At 43.5% G+C, this 27,659-nt stretch overlaps 1 protein-coding gene across 2 annotated transcripts; it reads right to left on the bottom strand.

Moving 5' to 3' along the window:
* Window positions 1-11,675: 11,675 nt before the first annotated feature.
* Window positions 11,676-25,429, bottom strand: LOC112661739 (carbonyl reductase [NADPH] 1-like). 2 transcript variants are annotated; one of them, XM_049104546.1, is made up of 4 exons: window positions 25,277-25,429; window positions 24,070-24,383; window positions 23,422-23,529; window positions 11,676-12,379 (listed from the first exon to the last, which is right to left on the bottom strand). In XM_049104546.1, the coding sequence occupies exons 2-4, from the start codon at window positions 24,356-24,358 to the stop codon at window positions 11,886-11,888; spliced, it is 891 nt and encodes a 296-aa protein (XP_048960503.1). In that variant the 5' UTR covers window positions 24,359-24,383; window positions 25,277-25,429; the 3' UTR covers window positions 11,676-11,885. The 2 variants fall into 2 exon arrangements, with proteins under 2 accessions (XP_048960503.1, XP_025305627.1); XM_025449842.3 differs by lacking the exon at window positions 25,277-25,429 and having other exon boundaries at window positions 24,070-24,578.
* Window positions 25,430-27,659: the final 2,230 nt, after the last annotated feature.

Below are 27,659 nucleotides of genomic sequence, written 5' to 3'. Positions count from 1 at the left end.
GGACTGAAATGCTATCTAAAGAATGTTGGTTGATGATGGGCTATAGGGCTAGGGATTTTTGGTAGTTGAACCAAAATAATTTTGGGAAAACCTCAACAGAAAGAAAGGAGTACAGATATTGTCTTGGGAATGTGTGCTTCCTCTGGAGAATGGGAATGATTGCTTCCTTTCAAGATGCAGTGAAATTTCTGGCACAGAGGAAGTGCTTCTGAGGACACAGATCACCTTACTTTCTTAGGAGACTCTCAAGAGGGAAATATAGAGAATTTGGTCCTGTGCTGAGACTTGACTGTGGGCAGGGCTCTCCCTCTGTGTGATTCCAGAGGGCTCCTAGAGGGACAGGATGTTTATGAAGCTAACTAGGGGCCAAGTTATTATTGGATGTTTGATTTAGTGGTTAATAATTCCGTTTGCCTAAAAGGGCCTACGTTTTAGTTCTGTTTAAAGTCACAGTAAGTGTTCTATATAATTAGGTTTTGTTTTAAAATATCAAGGAAAAAAGGATCTTTGTGACAGCAAGGTATTTTTGCGAATTTTCAGTAGAGATCTATTGTGTTGTCCCAGACATTGTTATTACTCCAGTGTCAGTTTAGAAACGCAATAAATAAATAAATAAATAAATAAAGGTATGAAATCATTAGTATTTTGAAGTTAATGACTTTTAAAGTGAGAACCCTAGAAGAAGAACCACTTTCAGGATTGGAGTGGGACTGGAACCAGCAAGTGGATATCCTGGTGTGCTTGTATGACATGGCCCTACTGTCCCTGAGGTGAGTGGAAATGGGGCCATGGCAGCAATGCAGAGCTGGGGTTATTGTCGACTTAGACTCTTGCACCCTGTGAGTCAAACACATGTGAAGGACTCTTGTACTTCTCAGCAAAAGAGACAAAGACTGGAGGCGGTTATGGGAGTGATTTCCCAAAGGGGCGGCCAAGCACATGGCTGTCAAGTTGCATGGAAGGTAGTAGCCCTGGAGGTTCCAAATGGGTCCAGACACGTAAAGACCCTATTTCTGGACCAAACTTTGAGTAAACCTAGAGGAAGATGCCAATGTTCAAGCAGTATAGGAGGATGAGAACAGAAGATAGTGCGACAATTTAGCCTAACGAGTTACATTTCTGCAGGCCAAGCAACACATTTTCCTCTGCATGGAGTGGTTCCACAGAGAACTGGAACAGGCATCTCAATCCTTGCTTGTCTCAAACACCAGATGAAAAGTATGTAGGGCTTACACACATTCATGAGCATGTATTCACACTCAACATGGGCGGGGGGCAAGGGACTTTCCCCACTGGGCAGATTCTTCTGCTTCACTGGGGAATGTGGGGAAGAGGGGGTTTGGGAGGATGCTGCCTTGACCTTACAATTCTTCCCCACACCATCTCAACTTCCTTTGCTTCCTGCTCACACCATGGTCCTGGGACCAGGGCTGCAACTGTGGAAATAAGAAGCAAGGATAATGTCTAAGCAAGAAACTGTGTAGCTATAGCTTTAAATCTTGATGTCAGAATTCCTAAGGACATAATGGAGTGGACGGTGCCTTCCCCTGTGTGGCAAAACAGGACTGACAGTCAACATAGCTGTATTGCAGAGTGGTTGTGCCAGCCCACTCGTCTAGACCTATGCAGCCCTGACCTATAGGAATGGGAGTGGGCAGGAGGGAAGGCACTAGATTGAGTAGTATCATTGCAGGTCATCGGGACCAGCACAGATGTTGACCTTTATGTCTCCTTCAAGGTGAATGGGGATAACAAGGAGGAGGAGGAATGAGGGTAAAGGCACGAATAATGGGTCTTGCAATAAGAGGCATCCAACAATACACAGGTGCCTCGAGAAACTCACTGCTCTGAGGAGAGGATAACATCTCTTAGCTCAATTCTACCAGATGCCCCAAAGGGTGAAGCCTACATGTTGCCAAGCCCACTTGTGTTTTTGGGAGCTGACTAGGCTGAACATAAGCCTGAGCAATTGAGTGGCACCACTATGGGAGATATGGCCATGTGATATGGTGACGAACAGAACATACTGTTAGTCACTGAGTGGGACTCTAGATATGTGCCAGCATCTCTTGATTCTTGTTTTCAGGTTAGGTGTGCCACGGTAGTGTGATGAGGTGTCACACCAGGCTAATGAGCCCTACTCAACCAGCATTTATCCATGAATCTCATGTTGATAGTGATATTGATGGAAGACTGAGTCAAGCCTCCTCAGGATGTAGTCCTGATGGAAAATGACTAGCCTGATGAAGAAGTGGATTTAGCTGGCCCTCAGTGTATTTCTATAGTGTTAAATGAATGAAACAAGGAGGCCATCTGACTGACGTGGCTCTAATAACAAGGTGGGCTGTGTAGCAAACCAAAATCTAAGCTTGTAAATGATCACAGTTACAAAACTGAAGCTACAGGACCACTGATCCCAAACAGGCAAGCAGGCTTGGTGTTATAGCCAATCAATAATTTTGTTACTTTAATTCTGTTTTTGCTCCCTAATAGCTTTTTCCTGAGCACATGCCCTTTAAGCACTCCTAACTACCACTGTATTCCTGCTTCCTGATCCAAAAGCAGGTGAACCTTGAATAACACGGGGGTTAGGTGCACTGACCCCATGCAGTAGAAAATCCACATGTATCTTTTGATTCCCCCAACACTTTACCAATAGCTTGATTTTTACCAGAAGGCTTAAATGCTGACAGAAAGAGTTGATGAACTCATATGTTGTCTATGTACTACTGTATGCTGTATTCTTAGAAAAAGGAAGCTAGAGAAAAGAAAATGTCACTAAGAAAATCACAAGGTAGAGAAAATATATGTACAGTTGTCCATATGGTCATGGAAAAGAATCCAAACATAGGCAGGAAGGCCGGACAGGGGTACCTGGGGTGGAATTGGCGAGCTCCAGGATGGCACGTCTCACATCCTGGTGGCCTTGGCTTTACCATGGCAGCTCCCAGGCTGGCCTGCAGAGGGTGGCAACAGCCTGGCGGGGCAGTACACCTGCCCCATCTGCTGGAGACACACCACCGGCCATCAGCAGCTATGGCCACATGTGAGTGTGCAGGTCTCCTGGAGGCCATGGGGAGGGGTCTGTACCCAGCCGGACAGGCCATGGGAGGGCATGGTGAGGAGGAGAGACAGGAAGAGAACGATGTGTGTCTGGAGCTCTGGAAATGTTCGAGGCAGGTGATAAGATTTTCGAGGGGCCAGAAAAGTTTGTGTAGTGGAGTCCACTGGTCTGAATAAACTCATTCAGAGGAGAGGGAAAAGAAAGGGTCCAGGGCGGAATCCCAGGGAAGTACATTGTGAGGGGCATGGAGGGAGCAAAGGGCTCTCTGGGGAGAGTTTTGAATGAAGACTTGAAGGATAAGACAGTGCCTCTGGTGAAAGAGCAGAGGGATAGAGGACATTGCTGACTGCAGGACAAGTGTGTCAGAGCCCTGAGGCAGAGGGACACTTCTTCTGGGGGAGGCACAGCAAGGAGGCCGGTGTGGCTGAGCAGGGCCAGGGGCCAGCGGTCTACAGATGAGAACAGAGAGTCAGGGACCAGATCATGCCAGACACACCACAGCTTGGCCCCCTCATCAGGCTCACCTTGGGCTTTCACTAGAGGCAGCAGCTCTGTGCCCACATCTTGGGTGCCAAAGAAGTTTGTTTTCATGGTCACTTCTGCCTGAATATAGAAAAGTTGGATCATCAGCCATTAAGGGTGGAGGAGAATAGATTAGTAAGGAGTAGTCATTTGAGAAAGTCCATGAAGGGATAGTAACTTTTTTTTTTCTTTTGCATGTGCAATCTGGTCAATTCTCAGTAATGTCTGGGTTAGTGGACAATATTGTCCCAATTATTTTTCTGGTGAGTTGCAATTGTGTGGCTTTGTAAGTTAGTGTTATTTGGGGGAGGCTTTGAGAAGAGTGCACATGAGATTTTTGTGTGTCTTTGCCATTTTTTTTGTTTATTGCAAAATAAGTTAACATTTACCAAATGGCCCAGATCCAAACAAGAGAGAAGCAAAAATTTTGGTCAGGTCCCTGAGAGTCTGATCCATGGCGATGCTAAGGCCTTGTGGCTGGAAAGGGTTACCCTCCCAGAGGCTTCTGTCTCTCTGTGCCTCCTGGCTGACCTCCTTCCCCAGGGAAGCCCTTCTAGGCCCCATAGGAGCTGTGGGGCCCACAGTAGTGGTTTAGGCATTTTCCCCAACCCACCCTGGGTGGTCCCTTAAGTGAGGTCTCCGGCCCTTAAGCATTCCTGTGTTCTTACACTTGAAGGCGATGCCTGCGTTGTTGACCAGCACGTCCAGGCCCCCGTACTCCTTGTGCAGGAAGTCATCCAGGGCAGGGATGCTCTGTATTTCGTCGATGTCCAGCAGGTGAAAGCGGGTGCTCAGGCCCTCAGCCTGGAGCTGCTGCACGGCTGCCCGACTCTAAGCCTCATCCCATGCCATGAGCACCACATCTCCAGAGAACTTCCATACAGGTCGGGCTCAAAAGTGAAGCTGAGGCCCTTTTTGGCCCTCAACACCAGAGCCTCTCAGATGGCTGATGACTAGGCTGCATGCATGTCAAGCATGGTCCTCTGTGAGGCCATCTTTGTGGGCCACACTTAGGACTCATGGTATAGAAGACTGGCCACAGTCAGAGATGCCAGTAGAACTGTGTTCTAGGATCCAGCATTATAGATCCTAGAGTTCAAGGCCCTATCACAATCCTTCCATCAAAGGAGAGGCCAAATGTTCCAGAAAGTTCCTTATGGCACTGTACAGATCCATCCTTTCTGGGGCTGTACTCTGAGACCAACTAGTCCTTTTCCCTCTTTGGATCTCGATTCTGAGCCAAGCAATGGTTTGGGGAGTACTAATGTGTTTCCCCCCCAAAAAGGTGGTGGGTGATGGCTTAATAGAGCACTAGAGATTCTTGGGTTCAAGTGAAATATTTTAAGAGAATCTCAGAGGGAGAAAAAGAGAATGCAGTAGTTGTCTTGGGATGTGGCCTTCATCTACAAAATGGGAATGTTTGCTTTCCTCTAAAATACAGTGAAATTGTCTGTACGGAGAAATGGCTTCTGAGGATACAGATCCTCTTGCTTTCTTAAGGGAAAGAAACTTGCAAAAATCTTGGTCAGGTCCCTGAGAATCTGATCCATGGCAATGCCAAAGTGCTGTGGCTGGAAAGACATACCCTCCCAGAGGCTCCTGTTCCCTCTGTGCCTCCAGTCTGACCTCCTTCCCCAGGGAAGCCCTTCTAGGTCCCATAGGAGTTGTGGGCCCCACAGTAGTGGTCAGGCATCATCTCCAATCCACCCTGGGTGATCCCCTAATGGAGGTCTCCGGCCGTAAGTGTTCCCATATTGTTACTCTTGAAGGTGATGCCTGCATTGTTGACCAACACGTTGAGGCTCCAGTACTTTTGCAGGAAGTTGCGTAGGGCACAGATGTTCTGCACGTCGTCGATCTCCAGCAGGTGGAAGAATGGGCTCAGTCCTGGAGCTGCTGCCTGGCTGCCTGGCCCCATACCTTGTCCTGTGCCATAAGACCATGTCCCCAGAGTACTGCCTGGACAGGTTGTTCTCAAAGGTAAAGCTGAGGTCTTTTCTGGCTCTCGTCACCAGAGCCTCTCAGGTGGCTGATGACAAGGCTGCATGCATGTCAAGTGTGGCCCTGTGTGATGAATAAATCCTTTGTGGGCCACACCTAGGGCTCGTGGTGCAGAGGCCTGGCCACAGCCAGAGATGCCAGTAGAACTGTGTTCTAGGATCCAGCACCAGTGTGGCTCCTGGAGCCCAAGGCCCCGGCTCAGTCCCTTCATCAAGGGAGGGGCCAAATGTTCCAGAAGATTTTCTTTCTTTCTTTTTCTTTTTTTTTTTTTTTTCAGAAGATTTTCTAATGTCCAGTACAAGGTCTGTCCCTAGTGGGGCTGCACCCTGAGCCCAACCAGGACCCTGCCCTCTTAAGGTCACTCCTCTGTACACAGGGTAGCAAGGTGGGGGCGTCCTTCATTCCCTCTCGGGCAGGCGGAACTGGGGACTGCTCAAGACAGCAAGGTCCTCCTGTGGCTGGCACCCTTCCATTTGTACAGATCATTTCCTCCTAGGATGCCCCCAGGAACATCTAGGCCAGTGTACACTGGGAGACTGTGGTTTGGTACATATGAGGAGCTCTTGGCTCTGGGGCTGGAGATCTGGCCGCTGCCAGTTTTCCCCCTCCTTTCACCTGGGAGAAGTGAGGCCTCCAGGGAACAAAGGCGTCTCAGAGCAAACAGCTTTACATGGATTCTGGCCACTTGGCAAGGGGTGGGGTATCTCCGCTCAGACACAAACACCTGGTTATCAGTGCAGCAGGACCCTCCCCCAGAAGACCAGCTGGAAGAACAGGGGGAGAGCCAGTTTACTGATGGAGCACCACTACTAAGCTCCAGGGCTGGGGGGAAATAGTACATAGAACTTAAGGCTTTTTTTCTTTATGATTGATTTAACTTTCAGGTTAAAAATTGCCAATATTTTTCTCTTTTTCTGCCTTAACTACAATATTTTATCAACTCTTCTTTTTTAAGATTTTTCCTTTATGACTTTCATAGTTTTACAAGTACATGTCTTAGATATATTGTTCATTTTTGGAATCCTTTCCCCATATTCAATTAATTTTTGTAAATGTATAAGTTATGCAGTATTTATTTCTCTTGTTTTGTTTTATAATTGTGCGAGTTAGTATCTTCTAACATATGGACCAAAAAAGACTCTGAACCAAGTGGAGCACTGTGTTGGCCCATTCTGTGAGGTTATGGTCTTTCTCCTTCCCAATCCACCCCCCTCTTGTTTCTGTTTTCGGGGTTGCTATTGTGTCTTTATATAAGTTTTGCTGCTTTATATAAATTTGGAATCAAGAGAATCACCCTTTTGGTCCACTCTGTGAGTCTATATTCTCCAATCACATCCTCCCCACCATTTTTAAATTTTTGCTTTTTAAAAAAATTTGTTTTTCACCGTTATGGTCTTTTTTTTTTCCTTTTTCTTCTCTTTCTTTTACTTTCTCATCCCTGATTTCTTTGGAATTGTCTAGGGTGTATTTTACTTAGGTCATGGTTGATATATTTTTTTTAATTTTTTAATTTATTTATGATAGTCACAGAGAGAGAGAGAGAGAGAGAGAGAGAGGCAGAGACACAGGCAGAGGGAGAAGCAGGCTCCATGCACCGGGAGCCCGACGTGGGATTCGATCCCGGGTCTCCAGGATCGTGCCCTGGGCCAAAGGCAGGCGCTAAACCGCTGCGCCACCCAGGGATCCCCATGGTTGATATTTTTGACTCTGCTTGCTCCTTTAGCCCTTCTGCACTGGACAAAATGACTAACAGAAGAATTCACCACAAATGAAAGAACCAGAAGTAATTATCTCTGCCACAGACCTAATGGATATGTATTTATGTACCATGTCAGAGATACAATCCAGGAGTAGGATTATAGAAGTATTGTTGGCTCTTGAAAAAAGCATACTGACCAGATTGGCTTCATGGATATTTACACACCTCCCATCCTAATGCAACAGAATACACATTCTTCTCAAGTGCCCATGGAACTTTCTCCAGAATAGACCACACACTGCGTCACAAATCAGGTCTCAACATATAGCAAAAATTGGAATTATCTCTTGCATATTTTCAGACCACAATACTTTGAAACTAGAGCTCAATAACAGGAAGAAATTCGGAAGGAACTCAGACACTTGTAGTTAAAGAGAATCCTACTAAAAAAAGGAATGAGTCAGTCAGGAAATTAGAGAAGAATTAAAAAGATTCAGGGAAATTAACAAAAATGAAAGCACAGCTGTTCAAAATCTTTGGGATCCAGCAAAGGCCGTCCTAAGAGGGAAATACATTGCAATAAAGGCCTCCCTGAAAAATTGGAAAAATCTGAAATACACAAGCTAACCTTGCAACTAAAGGAACTGGAGATAGAACAGCAAATAAAGCCTATCCAAGCAGAAGAAGAGAGATAATAAAGATTAGAGCAGAACTCAATGAAATAGAGACCATAAGAACTGTAGAACAGATCATCAAAAGCAGGAGCTGGTTCTTCAAGCATTAATAAGTTAGATTAATTCCTAACCAGACTTATTGAAAGGATAAGAGAAGACTCTAATAAAATCATGATCAAAAGAGGAGAGATCATAACCAATACCAAGGAAATATAAATTATTTTAAAAAATGTATTACGAGCAAGTCTATGCCAAGAAGTTAGGCAAACTGGGGAAATGGATGCATTCCTGGAAACCTATGCATAACCAAAGCCGAACCAGGAAGAAATAGAAAACCTGAACATGCCAATCACCAGCAAGGAAATTGAATCAGTCATCAAATACCTCCCAAGAAACAAAAGTCCGGGGCCAGATGGCTTCCCAGGGAATTCTACCAAACATTTCAAGAAGAAATAATATCTATTCTACTAAAGCTGTTTTGAAGGATAGAAATGGAGGGAATACTTCCAAAGTCATTCTATGAGGCCAGCATTACCTTGATCCCAAAACCAAAGACCCCACCAAAAAGGAGAATTACAGACTAATATCCCTGATGAACATGGATTCTCACCAAGATACTAGCCAATAGGATCCAACAGTACATTAAGAAGACTATTCACCACGACCAAGTGGGATTTATTTCTAGGATACAAGGGCATTTCAACATTCATAACACAATCAAGGTGATAGACCATGTCAATAAAAGAAAAGCCAAGAACCATAAGATCCTCTAGATGCAGAGAAAGCATTTGAGAAAATAGAGCATCCCTTCCTGATTAAAACTCTTCAAAGAGTAGGGATAGAGGGAGTATTTCTCAATACCATAAAGGCCATGCATGAAAAGCCCCCAGCGAATATCATTGTCAATGGGGAAAAACTAGATCCTTTCCCCTAAGATCAGGAACGAGAAAGGGATGTCCACAATCACACTGCTGCTCAAATAATACTAGAAGTCCTAGCCTCAGCAATCAGACAACAAAAGGAAATAAAAGGCATTCAAATTATCAAAGAAGAAGTCAAACTCCTCCTCTTCACGGATGACATGGTCCTCTATGCAGAAAACCCAGAGGACTCCACCCCAAGATTGCTACAACTCATACAGCAGCAATTCAGCAATGTGGCAGGATACAAAATCAACATGCAGAAATCAGTGGCATTTCTATACACTAACAATGAGACTGAAGGAAGAGAAAAGAAGGGATCTGTCACCTTTAAAATTGACCCAAAACCATAAGATAGGAATAAACCTAACAAAAGAAGTAAAGGATCTATACTCTACAAACTACAGAAGACTTCTGAAAGAAATTGAGGAAGATATAAAGAGATGGAAAAACATCCCATGCTCTTAGAGCAGAAGAATAAATATTGTGAAAATGTCTATGCCTCCCAGAGCAATTTACACATTCAATGCATTCCTATATATAAATAAAAATTTTAAAAATAATAAAAAATTGGTGGCACAGGAGAAGCGCTTCTGAGGACACAGAACCTCTTAATTTCTTTGAAGAAACTCAAGAGGGAGAAGTAGAGATTCGGTCCTTGCTGAGACTTGGCTGTGGGCAGGGCTCTCCCTCTGTGTGATTCCAGGGGTCCCTGAGTGCAGCAGATGTTTATGAAGCTCACTTTTGGGTGAAGGTGTTGGTTGGATGTTTTATTTGATGGTTACATTATCCAGTGTATGATAAAGTGCGTAGTCTTTTGTTTCATTTAAAGACATATTTAACAAGTGTTATGTATAATAAGTGCTTTTAAAATTTTATTTATCTACTTAACAAATTATGTTATTTATTTATTTGAAAGTGAAAGAGAGAGAGAGAGCAAGCAGAAGCAGGACAATGGACAGAGGTAGAGGGAGAAGCAGGCTCCCGACTGAGAAGGGAAACCAATGTGGGGCTCCATACCAGGACTCTGAGATCATGTCCTGAGCTGAATGCAGAAGCTTAACTGATGAGCCACCCAGCGGCTCCAGAGTGCTATTTTTAATAACTGATCTTATTTATTCATTTATTTATTTAGAAAGAGACACAGGAGTGTGGGCTGGGGAGGGGCATTCAGATTGGGTGAGAGATAATCTCAAGCAGATTCTCCACTGAGCTGGAGCCATCTCAGCTTGATTTTAGAATCCCCATACCATGAAATTAGCTGAAATGGAGGTCTGACACTTAACCAACTGAGACCCCCAGGTGCTTCTAATTAGGTGTTATTATTAAAGTATCAAGGAAAAAAGATCTTTCCAATACTGACTTTATGTTCAAGCTAGAAGGAGAGATGGTAATTCTTTGTCCTAGACATTGAAACTCTTCATAGGTTAGTTGAGAAAAGCCAAATAACAGAGAGAAAATTAATAGCCCCTTCAAAGGGAGAAGCTTCTAAAGCATGGACCCTACCCTTTCTTGCATGGGCCTTCAGGTTTCATTTCTGACAGTAGAAGACCCCTGGTGAAGAGTGAAAATGGTCATGAGAGGAGAGGAGTCTGTACAACCTGGATGCTTCTGTGTGGAGGTGGAGGGGCCGGGGGTGTGGAGGTGGTGGGCATTCATGGAGCCTATGGGGAGCCAGGTTTGGGGCAGGGCAGAAGAAGTTTCCCTTTGGGGCTGCGGGTATCTCGGGTCCCACTACAGGAACTCATGGTGGAGGACACTTAGCACCATCACTGTTTTCAGCCTGTCTCCCTGCATGAGTTCACTTCCTCGTCACAGGAATCCTATGACGGTTCCCCCATTGGACACTAGAGGAGACTGACATACAGCAACATGCAGGATTTTGCTTAAGGTCATCCAGTAAGGTGGCAGAGCCAGGGCCTTTTGTTTCCCAGGTGTTTGTGTTGAGAGCTTTCAAAGAGGAAAGAGGAAAGAAAAGTATTGTGGACACTCATGTATTCACCAAGGTAGGCTCCACAATGATGACAACTTTACTATTAGTATGTGTTTACCTTCTGTCAGTATTTTGCTGAACCATGTTCATGTTACCGCTCGGTGACCCTTTGTCTGTACATGAGTAACACATTCACCTTGAGGAGATCTGACAATAATTCTTTCATATCCATTGATACCAATCCATATTCACTTTTCCTCTTTGTCTCAAGTAGTCTTGTGTTGGTTTTTTTAAAGTTGATTTTTATTTATTTATTCATGAGTTACACACACACACACACACAGAGAGAGAGAGAGAGAGAGAGAGAGAGAGAGAGAGGTGGAGACATAGGCAGAGGGAGAAGCAGGCTCTCTGATGCAAGACCACATCCCAGGACCCAGGGATCACGACCTGAGCCAAAGGCAACCACTGACCACCCAGGTGCCCCTGTCTCAGATAGTCTTATGGATGTGTCATAAGCACCCACTCCCATTTCACACTGGACAATTGCTTTTTTACCCAATGAATTTGATATTTATAGAGTCCAGAGGAGATATCTAACATTCATGGGGTTGTCCATGTCAAAGTAGAAAGTGTTAAAGTATGCTGGCAAGGAAATCCAGCCCAGTTCATGGTGGGTTCAGCTATAACAGCAGATTTGTCTCCAACAGAGACCAATGGCCTGCAAATAAGCAAATACTTATCACTTGGCTCTTTCACTGATGTTTACCAAGGTTGAGTTTAACTGTCCTTTCTCTTGACCTAGTTCAGTGTTTGTTAGAGTTTCAGGCTGGTTTCATGAAACAATCTGCACAAATGCACATTGACTTAGAATTGTTTATTCGCATGTAATGTTCATTTATTTTTGTCATCAATTCCATTTTTTCCCTCTATATCACAGAAGAAATCACAGAAAATTAACAGAATTAGTGGGCAATTCAGTGTGGGTCCTCAATAGGAATAGTGATTCCCTCAACACTCTTTTATTTTTTTATAAGAATACTGCTGACAGGACAGCAGTCTTTTTGGTCAGTCATGAGGAGATTATAGTAAGGAACCATGAAGGGAACTGAAAGGGGAGTCCCCATTGTTCAACTTTCTTTTCCATAACAAACTCGCCATGAGGCCCCTCAGCATCTGAGGGCAAAAGGGCTAAGTAGACAGGCGTCTCTGCTCCTTCCTCTGGGCTTTTGATGCCTTTTGGTCCACCCATGTCTGTTCTCACCCACCCAGGGCAGCAGGCATTCAGGAGGATCTTGTCATCTCTCCTCTGCTCACTCAGTTTCCTGGCATGGATTCTGGACAGAACGGTGACACCCATTTTTGACACTGAATAGGCTGCTATTTTGATATCAGGCCAGCCCTCCTTCTTGTGCACTCCATTCTTTACGTCTTCCAGAAACTTGTTCATGAGCATCCCCAGCTCCTCCTCTGTGATGGTCTCACTTGTAAACTTCTGTTGCAGTTCTGGGCTGCACTGTTTAAGTGCTAGAAAGCTCATTATGCTAGACACATTCACCACTCTGCCTAAAATACAACACAAAGAGTCACAAAGAATGGCATGCGTGAGAATGGTGAATACCAATATTGCTAGTATTTTGTCCATTTGGGAGACAATTTCTAGATTGCTATGAGGGTTGATGAAGACTGCCTCTGTAACTCGAGGACATGCTGCAGTCTTGAACCTTGTTTTACCCATAATGTCTCTGGTGATGTGACAGAAATGATCTAAAGGGATGAGTAGTGCCCAGATGTTCCACAAAGAAGAGTGCCCTATACAGGAACATGGCAAGTACAGTGTAAGAAGGCACACCCTGCCATCACGGGTAGAGAGCCACTTTTCCTCATAGGTCCCCTCTGAGACTGCCTGGAGACCTTATTATAGTCACCTGAGCAGTGCTCTATGAACAAGTGTTTAGTAGCTCATAATCAGCTTCTGAGTTTAAAGATGGCCTTTTGAAGGTGAACAGACTACGTTGGGATAAGTTGCTTTTCACTGTGCTGTGGCCAGCTAAAAGCAAATCACCTCAGTGGGCTGAGTTGCATGATGTTTTCTCTAGGTTTGGGATATCATTCTCTCAGGAGCAGTAACAAAATGCCTGGCTGTATGGTCATGGAAAAGGGCAGTGGAAAAGTGACATGTTGTAAAGAGATGCTCTAAAAAGAAATGAAGTCCATGCTACACCATGGATGAACCTTGATAACATCATTGAAGTAAAGAAGCCAGTCACAGGAGACCACTCATTATATGATTCTCCATATATGGGATGTCCAGGGGAAAAAAAAGTAGGGACAGAAAGTAGATTGGTGGTTGCTTGGGGCAGGGGTGCATGGGGAAACAGAGGGCTCATAGATAAGGGTCCAGAAACTGTTGGGTGATGACAATGTGCTAATCTTGACTCAGTGATGGTTCCACAACACTGCCCATTTGCTAAATCTACTGAGTTGGATTCCTGAAATGGGTGAAGTGTACGATAGGTGAATCTCAATAAAGCTATTAGAAGTGTAATGCACTGACACATTTCTCACTAACTATTTTCTGAAAATGTAGTTAGTATTTAAACAATGAACTTAATAGACATCTATAAGTAATTAATTTCATATTTTTACATTTATTTATTTAAAATTTATTTATTTAGGGAGAGTGAGAGTGCATGAGCTGGTGTTAGCAAGTGGGAGAAGGGCAGAGGGAGAGGAATAGAGAGAATCACAAATAGACTCCCCGCAGAATGCAGAGCCTAACTCAGGGCTCCATCACATAAGCCTGAGATCATGACCTGAGTCAGGTGATACCAAGGGTCAGCAACTTCATAGATGGAGCCATTAGGCACCTATATTTTTATATTTCAATTAGTCTTTTTAGTATTATTGAAAGGTCATGAGATCATACCTACAGTCAAGGATTCAATAAAATTAGGAAATTTTCTCTTTTTAGTGTATATATTCATGAATGAAAGTTATGGTCACTTAACTCGAAGCTTTCTCCCAATAGGAGTGGCAGTGTCAAAAAAGTTCAGTGAGGACATGATGCATGGATGGTACTCTGACTCTCATGATGCAGTGTTTAGAGAGAATGAAAATGAGCTGTAGAAACTATATTCTTCATGTATCAGTCTTCTATGACAAACACCTTTTAGAGAGGGGTCTTTTACTCCGGTACTTTATTTCATCAAGAACATGTTAAGTGTAACATTAATGGGACCTATTTGTCAAAAGTTTTCGTGAGTACTGCTGAAAACTAGAGAATACTTATGGAGGAAACCAAAGAAGACAGAAAGAAATGGGAAAACTTTCATGCTCAGGTTTGGAAGAACATATATTGTTAAAATGTCTGCACTACCCAAGGAATCGACATATTCAATGATTTCCCTATCAAAATAATACCAGCTTTTTCATAGAGCTAGAAGAAACAATCCTAAAATTTGCATGGAACCAGAAAAGATCACGAATAGCCAAAGTAATGCTGAAAAAAGGAAATCAAAGCAGGAGCCATCAGCATTCTGGACTTCAAACTATATTGTAAAGCTGTAGTCATCGAGCAGTATGGCACAGGCACAACACTGGACACACAGATCAATGGAACAGAATAGAGGACCCAGAAATGAACCCATGAGTTTATGTCAACTAATCTTCAACAAAGCAGAAAAGAAAATCCAATGGAAATAAGGGAGTTTTTCAACAAATGGTGTTGGGAAACCTGGACAGCCACATGCAGAAGAATGAAACTGGATCACTTTTTTATAACATACACAAAAATAAAGTAAAAAAGGATGAAAGACGTACATTTGAGATACGAATCGTCCAATCCTAGAAGAGAAAGATGGCAGCAACCTTTTTGACCTGGGTCATAGCAACTTCTTACTAGATATATTTCCTGAGGCAAGGGAAACAAAAGAAAACATGAACTTTGGAAACTCATCAAGATAAAACTTCTCCATATCAAAGGAAATAAGCAAAAAACTAAATGCAATGAGAGGGCAGGGAAAGATATTTGCAAATGACATATCTGATAAAGGGTTAGTATCCAAAATCTAGAGAGACCCTATTAAACTCCACACCCAAAAAATACATATGTTTATTAAATGGGCAGAGATGTGAAAAGATGACTTTCCAGAGAAGATATCCAGATGGCTAATAGATACACGAAAAGATGCTCAACATCACTCATCATCAGTGAAATATAAATCAAAACCACAATGAGATACCACCTCATATCTGTATGGAATTCCAAAATTAACCACTCATAAGACCACAGATGTTGTCATTGATGGGGAAGGGGCGTGACCTCTTTTGCACTGCTGCTGGGAATGCAAACTGGTGCAGACACTCTAGGAAACAGTATGGAGGTTCATTAAAATGTTAACAATAGAGCCACCTTATGACCCAGCAATTGCACTACTAGGTATTTATCCAAAGGATACAAACATAGTGATTCAAAGGGGCACATGTATCCCTCAATGCTTAGAGTAGCACTATTAACAATAGCAAAATTATTGACACAGCCCAAGTGTCTATCGATTGATGAATGGATAAAGAGAATGTGATATATATACATATATAATGGAATATTACTCAGTTATCAAAAGGAATGGAAACTTGCCATTTGCGACAACATGGATGGAGCTAGAGTGTATTATGCTAAACCAAATGAGTCAGCCAGAGAAATAGAAATATCGTATGATTTCACTATGTGGAATTTAAGACACATATGAACATAGGGGAAGGAAAGGAAAAATAAAATAAGATGAAAAAAGAGAGGGAGGCAGAGCATAAGAGACCGTTAATTGTAGAAACAAACTGAGGGTTGCTGGAGGGCAGGACGGTGGAAGGTGGGCTCAATGAGGGATGGGCATTAAGGAGGGCAATTGTTGGGAAGAGCCCTGATTGTTATATGTAACTGATGAAACATGGAATCCTATTCCTGAAACTAATTCTACACTAACGTGAAATAAATTTTTAAAAAGTTTAGTGAGTACTTCTCAAATATATATTACTTACAACTAGTTCAATTTCCTTCAAGGGGTGTCTGGGTGGCTCAGTAGGTGTAGCTTCTGCCTTCAGCTCAGGTCATGATCCTGGGCTTCTGGGCTCAAGCTCTGCATGGGGCTCACTGCTCAGCAGGGAGTCTACTCCTCTCTCTCCCTATGCCCTTCCCCCTGCACCTGCTCTTGTTCTCACTCATGCTTTCAATCTTTTTCTTTCTTTCTTTCTTTCTTTCTTTCTTTCTTTCTTTCTTTCTTTCTTTCTTTCTTTCTTTCTTTCTTTCTTTCTTTCTTTCTTTCTTTCTTTCTTCTCTCTCTCTCTCTCTCTCTCTCTCTCTCTCTCTCTCTCTCTCACTTTCTGCCTCTCAAGTAGATAAAATCCTCAAAAAAATTTATTTTAAAAATATTACCTGCCTTTTTCACAATTGAAATAATACCTATTCGTGATTCAAAATTGCAAAAACACAGAAGTGTGTGCAATTAAGGGGAGGACATAAAGGGAAGACAAGGCCTGAGGAAGCCACACAGGGTAACTGGTATACCAGAAAGGCAGCCGTCTTTACTCACAGGGGCTCAGGACCATTTTCTTACATACCTGTAGCATTGACAGCAGAAGGAGAAACTCTACTAAATTTCCGTAGGCTGTTTGTAATGAAGTGATGACATCTTTTCTATTCTGTGTTGTCTGTCTCAGGGGGTCTAGGATTAGCTGTGAAAATACTGACCTGTGTAATGAAGGAGGTCTGACGGGCAGTAGAATGGTTTTGTAGGTAAATTGCTAGATGTGGGTGCCTCTGCTAGTCCCTGTTCCCCAGGTCTGTCCACCCACTGACCACATCCCCAAGGGGGCAGGGTGGCCACCAGATCCTTGTGGTTTGACAGCTCAGGACAGGAAACACAGGTGCAGGAGCTTGTGGAGCTTCCATAGCAAGGACGCTGATGTACACATTTTTGTCTTCAAGTGTATCCATGGATTTTGAGGGTCATTTTAGAGACTCTGAACTGGAATACACATGGCAGGCATATGGGCTAGGAAGTGTATGGGCCATCCGAATGTCCTTGTGCAAAGGGTGTGTGACTGCATTTGAGTGTGTGAGATGTGGGTGAGTGTGTGAGAGACAGGGACTGTATGTGAATGTGAGTGTGACTGCATGAGTGTGTGACACTGTGTGTGACATAGTGTGTAAAACGGTATGTTTCTATAGGTGTGTAAGAAAATGGTCCTGAGCCCCTGTGAGTAAAGATGGCTGCCTTTCTGGTATACCAGTTACCCCATGTGGCTTCCTTGGGCCTTGTCTTCCCTTTGTCCTGCCCTTTATTGCACACACTTCTGTTTTGCAGTTTTAAATCATGAATATGTATTATTTCAATTGTGAAAAAGACAGGTAATATTTTTAAAAATAATTTTTTTGAGGATTTTATCTATTTGAGAGAGAGTTTAAAAGAGAGATAGAGAGAAAGAAAGAAAGCAAGCATGGGTGAGAACAGGAGCAGGAGCAGGGGGAAGGGCATAGAGAGAGAGGAGTAGACTCCCTGCTGAGCAGCGAGCCCCATGCAGGGATGGGGCCCAGAAGCCCAGGATCATGACCTGAGCTGAAGGCAGAAGCTTCACTTACTAAGCCACCCAGACACCCCTGAAGAATATTTAACTAGTTGTAAGTAATATATATTTGAGAAGTACTCACTAAACTTTTAAAAAACTTATTTCAAGTTACTGTAGAATTGGTTTCAGGAATAGGATTCAGTGTTTCAGAGTCACTGTGAAAAGTAGTCCCTCAGGTAAGAAAGGACTCTTGCACTGGTGGGGCTGGGGCAGTTCATCCAGACCATTACTCTGCAAGTGGCAAGGGATGTATTTTTAGGAAATCTCTGTCTCCAAATCTCACTTTCTTAAGCAGAGCCATAGTGAGATGGATAGTTTAGACATCCTCTCCTCTGGGGTCACCACTTCAAGTGCATTCCTTGATTCTCAAGCCTATTCAACGGGCACTAAGTCCACAGCCATTTCTCATGACTTTTTATGGTTTAACATTCATCCCTTTTCCTTGAAGGTTCACCTTTTCTCATATCAAGGTTAGCAATGTTAAGTGTCTGGAGTGATAATGGATTTTTTTTCACAACACTTCAGGGTTTTAAATGTGCCTTTTTTCAGTGATTTTCAGTGGTTTTCCTAGAGGTGCCTGAGGCCCTGCAGCGAGGAAGACCTTGGTCCCAATCAGCAGAGTCCTTTGATTTTCTGTTTGTCTTGCCTTTTTGGATAAGGCTTCATTTGGAGAGGTGCTCCAGTGGCAAATACTTGAGGACCTTGAGTAGTGGGAAACACGATTAGTTTAGATGCCACATGACCTCAGTCTGCAACCAGCTGTGCTTGTGATATTGAGAGTCATTATTCTTCCATTTCTGAATGGGGCTAATATATAAATATTCCATCTAGCCACCTATCCTTTTGAGGACAACAGTATGTCAGTGTGTGTGTGTGTGTGTGTGTGAGAGAGAGAGAGAGAGAGAGAGAGAGAGAGTAAGAGAGAGACAGAGAGAGACAGAGGGAGTTACCTTTTATACTGTACTTTCTTAAATGAAGATTTAGGACCCCTTCTATAACATTTCCTTGGTAAGTGTAGCCTTACAAGTCTGTATTTTCTGCTAATACTTTAGCTAATATCTGATGAACAAGAGTTTTCAAATTTCAAACTTTTGCTCAAATCCTTCAACTTGGATATGCCGTAATTTTTAAAAAAATAAGTACGTATCGATTTAGAGAGAAAAAAGAATAATAGACGTTTAACACTTTAAAGAGAGGATCATTCAAATAAAGGAATATGAATTCAAGGGAATGGGAGGGAAAAGCAATGGATGTGGGAAGGGATGTTCATGGCCTAGATATGGATTGCCTGGTTAAGATTGGTGGTGGCCACCTGGTTGGGTAGATTCTTATCTTTTTTTCGTGTGTGTGGCTAAATTATTTCTGTAAAACTCTTTTTGAAGAAAGCATTACAAATATGAAAACTCAGCATCTTCTATTCCTCAATGTATTTCTTTTAAAGATTTTATTTGTTTATTCGAGACAGAGAGAGAGAGAGACAGAGAGATACAGGCAGAGGGAGAAGCAGGCTCCATGCAGGGAGCCCAACATGGGACTGGATCCCGGGGTTCCAGGATCACGCCCTGGGCTGAAGGCATTGCTAAACCACTGAGCCACGCGGACTGCCCTCCTCAATGTCTTTAATGTCACAATTCTCTTTTGTTCTTTCACGCCAACAAAACAGAGCCAATGAGCAGAAATGGGCCCTTGGACTTTGTTCTTTAACCACAGATATCTGGTGAAATCATTCAAGACTGTTCTTTGTATCCTAGTTTCTGCATTATGGGAGAGGAGGGACAATATTTGCTTTTGGTTATCCTAGCTAAGATTTCTCTCAAATAGGATCTTCAAAGAGGGTAAAGTCTTGGTCACAGGAAACACTGTGGCTGCCATCCCCCCACCTAAGGGAAGAACTCTCCTCTTGCAATAGGCAAGAAAACCCTACTTTCACAAGGAGAATAGAGCTTGCCTGTCCATGTCCATGCAGTCCAGGTTCCCTGAGGCAAGATCAATAGTTTGATTAGAACCTGCTTTAGCAAATCCAGGAGAGCACTCACTCCTCATTCTGGTCCAAGGCCAACAAGGCAGCAATAACCAACACTGTTGAGGTAAGTGAGATCCAACCTCAGCCAGAAGTCATTTTGCCTTCTAAGGGGAGCACCTGTATGATGTGTGGGGGTGGCACAAGTAAATTCATCCCATCTTCAAGGTTTGTGGTGAGTAAAGGAGACAGGTGACATCTGAGAGCTGCCCTGCCACATGCCAGTGAAGGGAGTGTTGCAAAAATTACGAGAACTTTCCAGGACAGAAGAGGAAATGGGGGCAGAACGGGGAGTCAAATGTACCTGCATGTACTCTTTTCAAGGGAGACATCCTAATCATTCTAAAAGTATCAGCTTATCTTAATTAGTGTAGTACATGGGTGGTGGCTCCCCCATCACATTCACATGGGGTAAGGATTACAGTAGTTTACAACCAAGGAATGATGGCAGTCTGTCTTGTGCAGAGCATTGAAGAAAGTGAAGGGGAATCCATGGGCCTGGTCTTTGGCAGGTCTGATGACAGAGATCCCTACAAATGATGCTCAGAGCTTGGGCTTTGCTCCTGAAGGAATTTTGGGAGACAGTGAGCACCCAGAAGGTACAGAGAATGACCTCAGAGTAAAAGACTCAGAAGTAGGGTCTCTTAGGAAAGTTGGAATGATCCAGAAATGATAGCTGAGTATCTGTTGTAGAGCTGGGATGGAGGAGAGGCCTGCAGAAAAATGCAGAGGACAAAACCCATAGGACCACTCTTAAGACCTGGTCCCTGATAATCAGGAGCTGGGCACAGTGACCACATTATTCATGATTGGGGGATTGTGGGCTATGTGAGCAAGATTTTTTTTTTTTTTGAAAATGATTAAGTGCTGTGATAATGTAGATATTTAAATGAGGGAGAGTTGAGGGCTGGAGGAGCAGGATTTGGGTGTGGAAGTATGTGTGTGTGGAGCTCTGGGAATGTTCTAGGCAGGTGACAGATGTTGGCGGGGAGCAGAGACATTTGGATAGCAGAGTCCATTGGTCTGAATAAAATCTGTCAGACCATAAAGTTCAGGGTCCACTTCTGGATTCTCTATTCTGTTCCATTGATCTATGTGTCTGTTTTTGTGCCAGTACCACACTGTCTTGATGACCACAGCTTTGTAGTACAACCTGAAATCTGGCATTGTGATGCCCCCAGATATGGTTTTCTTTTTTAAAATTCCCCTGGCTATTCGGGGTCTTTTCTGATTCCACACAAATCTTAAAATAATTTGTTCTAACTCTCTGAAGAAAGTCCATGGTATTTTGATAGGGATTGCATTAAACGTGTATATTGCCCTGGGTAACATTGACATTTTCACAATATTAATTCTGCCAATCCATGAGCATGGAATATTTTTCCATCTCTTTGTGTCTTCCTCAATTTCTTTCAGAAGTGTTCTATAGTTTTGAGGGTATAGATCCTTTACCTCTTTGGTAAGGTTTATTCCTAGGTATCTTATGCTTTTGGGTGCAACTGTAAATGGGATTGACTCCTTAATTTCTCTTTCTTCAGTCTCATTGTTAGTGTATAGAAATGCCACTGATTTCTGGGCATTGATTTTGTATCCTGCCACGCTACCGAATTGCTGTATGAGTTCTAGCAATCTTGGGGTGGAGACTTTTGAGTTTTCTATGTAGAGTATCATGTCATCGGCGAAGAGGGAGAGTTTGACTTCTTCTTTGCCAATTTGAATGCCTTTAATGTCTTTTTGTTGCCTGATTGCTGAGGCTAGGACTTCCAGTACTATGTTGAACAGCAGTGGTGAGAGTGGACATCCCTGTCTTGTTCCTGATCTTAGGGGAAAGGCTCCCAGTGCTTCCCCATTGAGAATGATATTTGCTGTGGGCTTTTCATAGATGGCTTTTAAGATGTCGAGGAATGTTCCCTCTATCCCTACACTCTGAAGAGTTTTGATCAGGAATGGATGCTGTATTTTGTCAAATGCTTTCTCTGCATCTAATGAGAGGATCATATGGTTCTTGGTTTTTCTCTTGCTGATATGATGAATCACATTGATTGACGGGTGTGGAACCAGCCTTGTGTCCCAGGGATAAATCCTACTTGGTCATGGTGAATAATTTTCTTAATGTACTGTTGGATCCTATCGGCCAGTATCTTGTTGAGAATTTTTGCATCCATGTTCATCAGGGATATTGGTCTGTAATTCTCCTTTTTGGTGGGGTCTTTGTCTGGTTTTGGAATTAAGGTGATGCTGGCCTCATAGAACGAATTTGGAAGTACTCCATCTCTTTCTATCTTTCCAAACAGCTTTAGGAGAATAGGTATGGTTTCTTCGATAAAGGAGGAAAGACTATCCATTGGAAGAAAGACAGTCTCTTCAATAAGTGGTGCTGGGAAAATTGGACATCCACATGCAGAAGAATGAAACTAGACCACTCTCTTTCACCATACACAAAGATAAACTTAAAATGGATGAAAGATCTAAATGTGAGAAAAGATTCCATCAAAATCCTAGAGAAGAACACAGGCAACACCCTTTTTGAACTCGGCCATAGTAACTTCTTGCAAGATACATCCACGAAGGCAAAAGAAACAAAAGCAAAAATGAACTATTGGGACTTCATCAAGATAAGAAGCTTTTGCACAGCAAAGGATACAGTCAACAAAACTAAAAGACAACCTACAGAATGGGAGAAGATATTTGCAAATGATACATCAGATAAAGGGCTAGTTTCCAAGATCTATAAAGAACTTCTTAAACTCAACACCAAAGAAACAAACAATCCAATCATGAAATGGGCAAAAGACATGAACAGAAATCTCACAGAGGAAGACATAGACATGGCCAACATGCACATGAGAAAATGCTCTGCATCACTTGCCATCAGGGAAATACAAATCAAAACCACAATGAGATACCACCTCACACCAGTGAGAATGGGGCAAATTAACAAGGCAGGAAACAACAAATGTTGGAGAGGATGCGGAGAAAAGGGAACCCTCTTACACTGTTGGTGGGAATGTGAACTGGTGCAGCCACTCTGGAAAACTGTGTGGAGGTTCCTCAAACAGTTAAAAATATACCTGCCCTACGACCCAGCAATTGCACTGTTGGGGATTTACCCCAAAGATACAAATGCAATGAAACGCCGGGACACCTGCACCCCGATGTTTATAGCAGCAATGGCCACGATAGCCAAACTGTGGAAGGAGCCTCGGTGTCCAACGAAAGATGAATGGATAAAGAAGATGTGGTTTATGTATACAATGGAATATTACTCAGCTATTAGAAATGACAAATACCCACCATTTGCTTCAACGTGGATGGAACTGGAGGGTATTATGCTGAGTGAAGTAAGTCAGTCGGAGAAGGACAAACATTATATGTTCTCATTCCTTTGGGGAATATAAATAATAGTGAAAGGGAATATAAGGGAAGGAAGAAGAAATGTGTGGGAAATATCAGAAAGGGAGACAGAACGTAAAGACTGCTAACTCTGGGAAACGAACTAGGGGTGGTAGAAGGGGAGGAGGGCGGGGGGTGGGAGTGAATGGGTGATGGGCACTGGGGGTTATTCTGTATGTTAGTAAATTGAACACCAATAAAAAATAAATAAAAAAAAATAAAATAAAATCTGTCAGAGAGAGGGAGAGGGAGAAGAAAGGGTCCAGAGAGGAATCCCAGGGAAGTGCATTGTGAGGGGCATGGAGGAAGCAAAGGGCTTCTCTGAGGAGAGTTCTGAATGAAGACTTGAAGGATAGGACAGTCAGTGCCTCTAGTGGAAGAGTAGAGGGATAGAGGACATTGCTGACTGCAGGGCAAGTGTGTCAGAGTCCTGAGGACACCTCTCCCGGGGGAGGTACCGCAAGGAGGCCAGGCCCTGGCTGAGCAGGGCCAGGGTCTTCTGGATGAGGCCAGAGTTCAGGGGCCGGATCATGCCAGAAGCAGCACAGCTTGGGCCCTTCATCAGGCTCACCTTGGGGTTTCACTAGAGGCAGCAGTTCTGTGCATATATCTCGGGTGCCAAAGAAGTTTGTCTTCAGGGTCACTTCTGCTTGAATATGTAGGGGTGTGGGATCATCAGCTATTAGGGGAGAAGCAGAGAAGATTAATAAATAGTAGCCATCTGAGAGGATTCCAGGATATGACAAATACATTCTTTTAGTTTTCATGTTCATTCTATTGAAATCTCAGCAACATCTGGGTTAGTGGACTGTATGGTCTCAAGGTGGTTTATCGGTTTCCTGATGCCGTGTAGCTGTGTAAGCTGGCATCATTTGGGGAGGCTAGGGAAGTGTGCACAATGGGATTTCTGTTTACCTCCGTTTGTAATTTGTTGTTTCTTACAAAATAGGTAAAGTATTCACTAAATGGCTCAGATCCAAACTGAGAGAAAAACAAAAAACTAGGTCAGGTCCCTGAGATTTTTCCATGGCAATACCAAGGCACTGTGGCTATAAGACTTACCCCCCAGAGGCTTCTGTCTCTCTGTGCCTGCAGTCTGACCTCCTTCCCCAGGGAAACCCTTCTAGACCCCATAGTAGTGGTTCAGGCATCATCCCCAACCCACTCTGTGTGGTTCCCTAACGGAGATCCCCTGCTCTAAGTGTTCCCGTGTTCTTACGTGTGAAGACGATGCCTGCATTGTTGACCAGTACGTCCAGGCCCCCATACTCCTCCCACAGGAAGTCACGCAGGGCGCGGATGCTCTGCAGGTTGTCAATGTCCAGCAGGTGGAAGCGTGGGCTCAGGCCCTCAGCCTTGAGATGCTGCACAGCTGCCCGGCCCCGCGCCTCATCCCTCGAGGTGAGTATCACGTCCCCAGGGAAATTCCGGCACAGGTCCCTCGTGATGGCGAAGCCAAGGCCCTTGTTAGCTCCAGTCACTACCGCTACACGGAGGGCCAATGACATGGTTGCATGGAGTGCAAGCACCAGCCTGTGTGGTGAATGGGTGATGCTTTGGCCACAGGGAGGGCTGGTGTTGCAGAGCCCTGGCCACAGTCAGAGATGCCAGTAGAAATGAGTCTGTTATCAAGCAGTGTGGCTACTAGAGCCAAAGGCCCCGCCTCAGTCCCTCCATCAAAGGAGGGGCCAAATGTTCTGGAAAATTTCCTAATGACTTGTACGAGGTGTGTCCCCTGTGGGGCTACACCCTGAACACAAACAGGACTCTGGCCTCTTAGGGTCACTCTTGTGAACCCAGATATGGTTCAGGTTGGACTGACATGTTCCTCAAAAGAGAGGTGGTTGGTGATACAGTATAGGGAGCTAGAGAATCATGGTAGTTGAACTAAAATAATTTTGGGAAAATCTCAACAGGAACAAAGTAGTGAGATTGTGTTGGGAAGGAGTCCTTCCTCTAGGAAATGAGAATGGTTGGGCTCTTCCAAGATGCACTGAGATTGCTGGCACAGGGATTTAGAGGCATGATAGTGGAAGAGTAGGGGTTCCTGTTTCATCTGGTCCCCCAAACCTACCTACATAACTTTCAAACCACCCTGAACAGCTATGAATTCAGTCTGAGATATAAAGAGAGAACAGCTGCAATGCCACAAGGACAAAAGCGATTGCTTCTGACAGGGTAAGAGGGGGGACAAGAGGATCAGAGGGGATATATGGAATGATAAGAGGCGGAGGAGCGAGTCCTGGTAAACTGCTTCAGGAAAGCAGGTCAGTGGACTACTGGGAACTTTAAAATCTGCCCCTGAAAGTGTCTTCCCTGACTGAAAGTGCTCATTGGGGACATAGGACAGCATCACAGGAGGGGCAGTGAAGTCTCAATATTCCCGGAGGCCCAGTAAGAATAGGGGTGCCTGTGGGGAAGCTCACCTCAAACCACGGTCAGATTGGGGTACAGGGCTGGAGGTCCGCAACCCTCCGGGTTACAAAGGCTGGCACCAGAACTCTCTTTACCCAGGAGCCCAGCAGAAGCCGAAGTGGGCTGTCCTCCATTCACCCTGGACAGGCGGAACTGGGGCCTGCTCGAGACAGCACCGCCCTCCTGCAGCTTGGCGCCCTGCCCTTTGTGCAGCTCACTTCCCCCTAGGATGCCCATGGGAGCATCTAGGCCAGTGTGCAGACTGGGGTTTGGTGCACGTGGGGAGCTCTTGGCTCTGGGGCTGGAGATCTGGCCGCTGCCATTCTTTGTTTCTCCTTTCACCTGGGAGAGGTGAGGCCTCCAGGGAACAAGGGCCTCTCAGGGCAAACAGCTTTATGGATTCTGGCCACTTGGCAAGGGGTGGGGTATCTCCTCCCAGACACAAATACCTGGTCATCAGTGCAGCAGGCCCCTCCCCCAGAAGACCAGCTGGAAGAACAGGGGGAGAGCCAGTTTACTGATGGAGCACCACTACTAAGCTCCAGGGCTGGGAGAAAGAGTATATAGAACTTGAGGGTTTTCTTTCCCCCCCAAGGTTTTTTCCTTTATGATTCATTTAACTTTCAGGTTAAAAATTGCCAATATTTTTCTCTTTTTCTGCTATAACTACAATATTTTATCGACTCTTCATTTTTAAGAGTTTTCCTTTTTGACTTTCATATTTTTACAATTCCATGTTTAGATATATTGTTCGTTTTTGGATTGCTTTCCACATATTCCATTTAATTTTTTAAACATATAAGTTACGGGGATTTTATCACTCTTGTTTTGTTTTATAATTGTGCAAGTTAGTACCTCATATATAGACCTAGTGGTACACCATGTTGGTCCATTCTGTGAGGTCATATTCTTTCTTCCACTCCAATCGCCCCAGTCGCCCCACTGTTTCAACGTGTTTCTGTTTTCGGGGTTGCTTGTGTGTCTCTATATAAGTTTTGCTGCTTTATATAAGTTTGGAACCAAGAGAATCACCACTCCGTGAGCCTATATTTTGTCTCCCAACCACATCCTTCCCACCATTTTTAAATTTTTTAAATTTTTACTTTTTTTATGTTTGTTTTTCAGTGTCATGGTCTTTTTTTTTTTTTCTTTTTCTTCTCTTTCTTTTATTTTCTCGTCCCTGATTTCCTTGGAATTGTCTAGGGTGTATTTTACTTAGGTCATGGTTGATATTTTTGACTCTGCTTGCTCCTTTAACCCTTCTTCACTGGACAAAATGACTAACAGAGGAATTCAGCACAATGAGAACCAGAATATTCTCTGCCACAGACCTAATGGATATGTATTTATGTAACATGTCAGAGATACAATCCAGGAGTAGGATTATAGAAGTATTGTTGGCTCTTGAAAAAAGCATACTGACCAGATGGGCTTCATGGATAGATATAGAACCTTCCATCCTAATGCAACAGAAAACACATGCTTCTCAAGTGCACATGGAACTTCCTCCAGAATAGACCACATACTGGGTCACAAATCAGGTCTCAACTGATAGCTAAAATTGGGACTATCTTTTGCATATTTTCAGACCATAATGCTTTGAAATGAGAACTCAATCACCATAGGATGTTTGGAAGGAACTCAGACACTTGGAGATTAAAGAGCATCCTACTAAAAGATGAATGGGACAACCAGGAAATTAGAGAAGAATTAAAAAGAATCAGGGAAACTAATGAAACTGAAAGCACAACTCTCAAAATCCTTGGGATACAGCAAGACATTCTGAAGACAGAAATACATTGCAATAAAAGTGTCGCTCAAAATATTGGAAGAATCTAGGGTACACAAGCTGCCTTCCACTTACAGGAAGTGGAGAAAGAACAGCAAGTAAAGCCTATACCAAGCAGAAGAAGAGAGATAATAAGAATTTGAACAGAACTCAATGAAATATAGATGATAAGGACTGCAGAATGGATGATGGAAAGCAGGACCTTGATCTTTGAAAGAAATAGTTAGATTGATAAATTCCTACACAGACTTATTCAAGGGAAAAGAGAAGATTCTTTTTTTTAAAGATTTTATTTATTTATTTATTTATTCATGAGAGACAAAGAGACAGAGAGAGAGAGACAGAGAGAGAGAGAGGCAGAGACACAGGCAGAGACACAGGCAGAGGGAGAAGCAGGCTCCATGCAGGGAACCGGATGCAGATCTCGATCCTATGACTCCAGGATCATGCCCTGGACCAAAGGCAGGCGCCAAACTGCTGAGCCACCCAGACATCCCAAAAGAGAAGATTCAACTGAGTAAAATCAACATCAAAAGATGAGAGATCATAACTAATACCAAGGAAATAGAAATGATTTAAAAATTGTATTACAAAGAACTCTATGC

The sequence above is a fragment of the Canis lupus genome, chromosome 31, assembly GCF_003254725.2.
Source record: "Canis lupus dingo isolate Sandy chromosome 31, ASM325472v2, whole genome shotgun sequence".
Lineage (NCBI taxonomy): Eukaryota > Metazoa > Chordata > Mammalia > Carnivora > Canidae > Canis > Canis lupus.
This window is presented reverse-complemented; position numbering and strand designations above follow the sequence as displayed.

Coding starts and splice junctions, on each gene's coding strand:
- LOC112661739 (XM_049104546.1), bottom strand. CDS start 24,358: ATGTCATTGGCCCTCCGTGTAGCGGTAGTGACTGGAGCTAACAAGGGC. Junction 23,530..24,069: donor TGCAGGCATCGTCTTCACAC/GTAAGAACACGG, acceptor CTCCCCTAATAG/CTGATGATCCCACACCCCTA. Junction 12,380..23,421: donor GCCTCTAGTGAAACCCCAAG/GTGAGCCTGATG, acceptor GTTGTATTTTAG/GCAGAGTGGTGAATGTGTCT.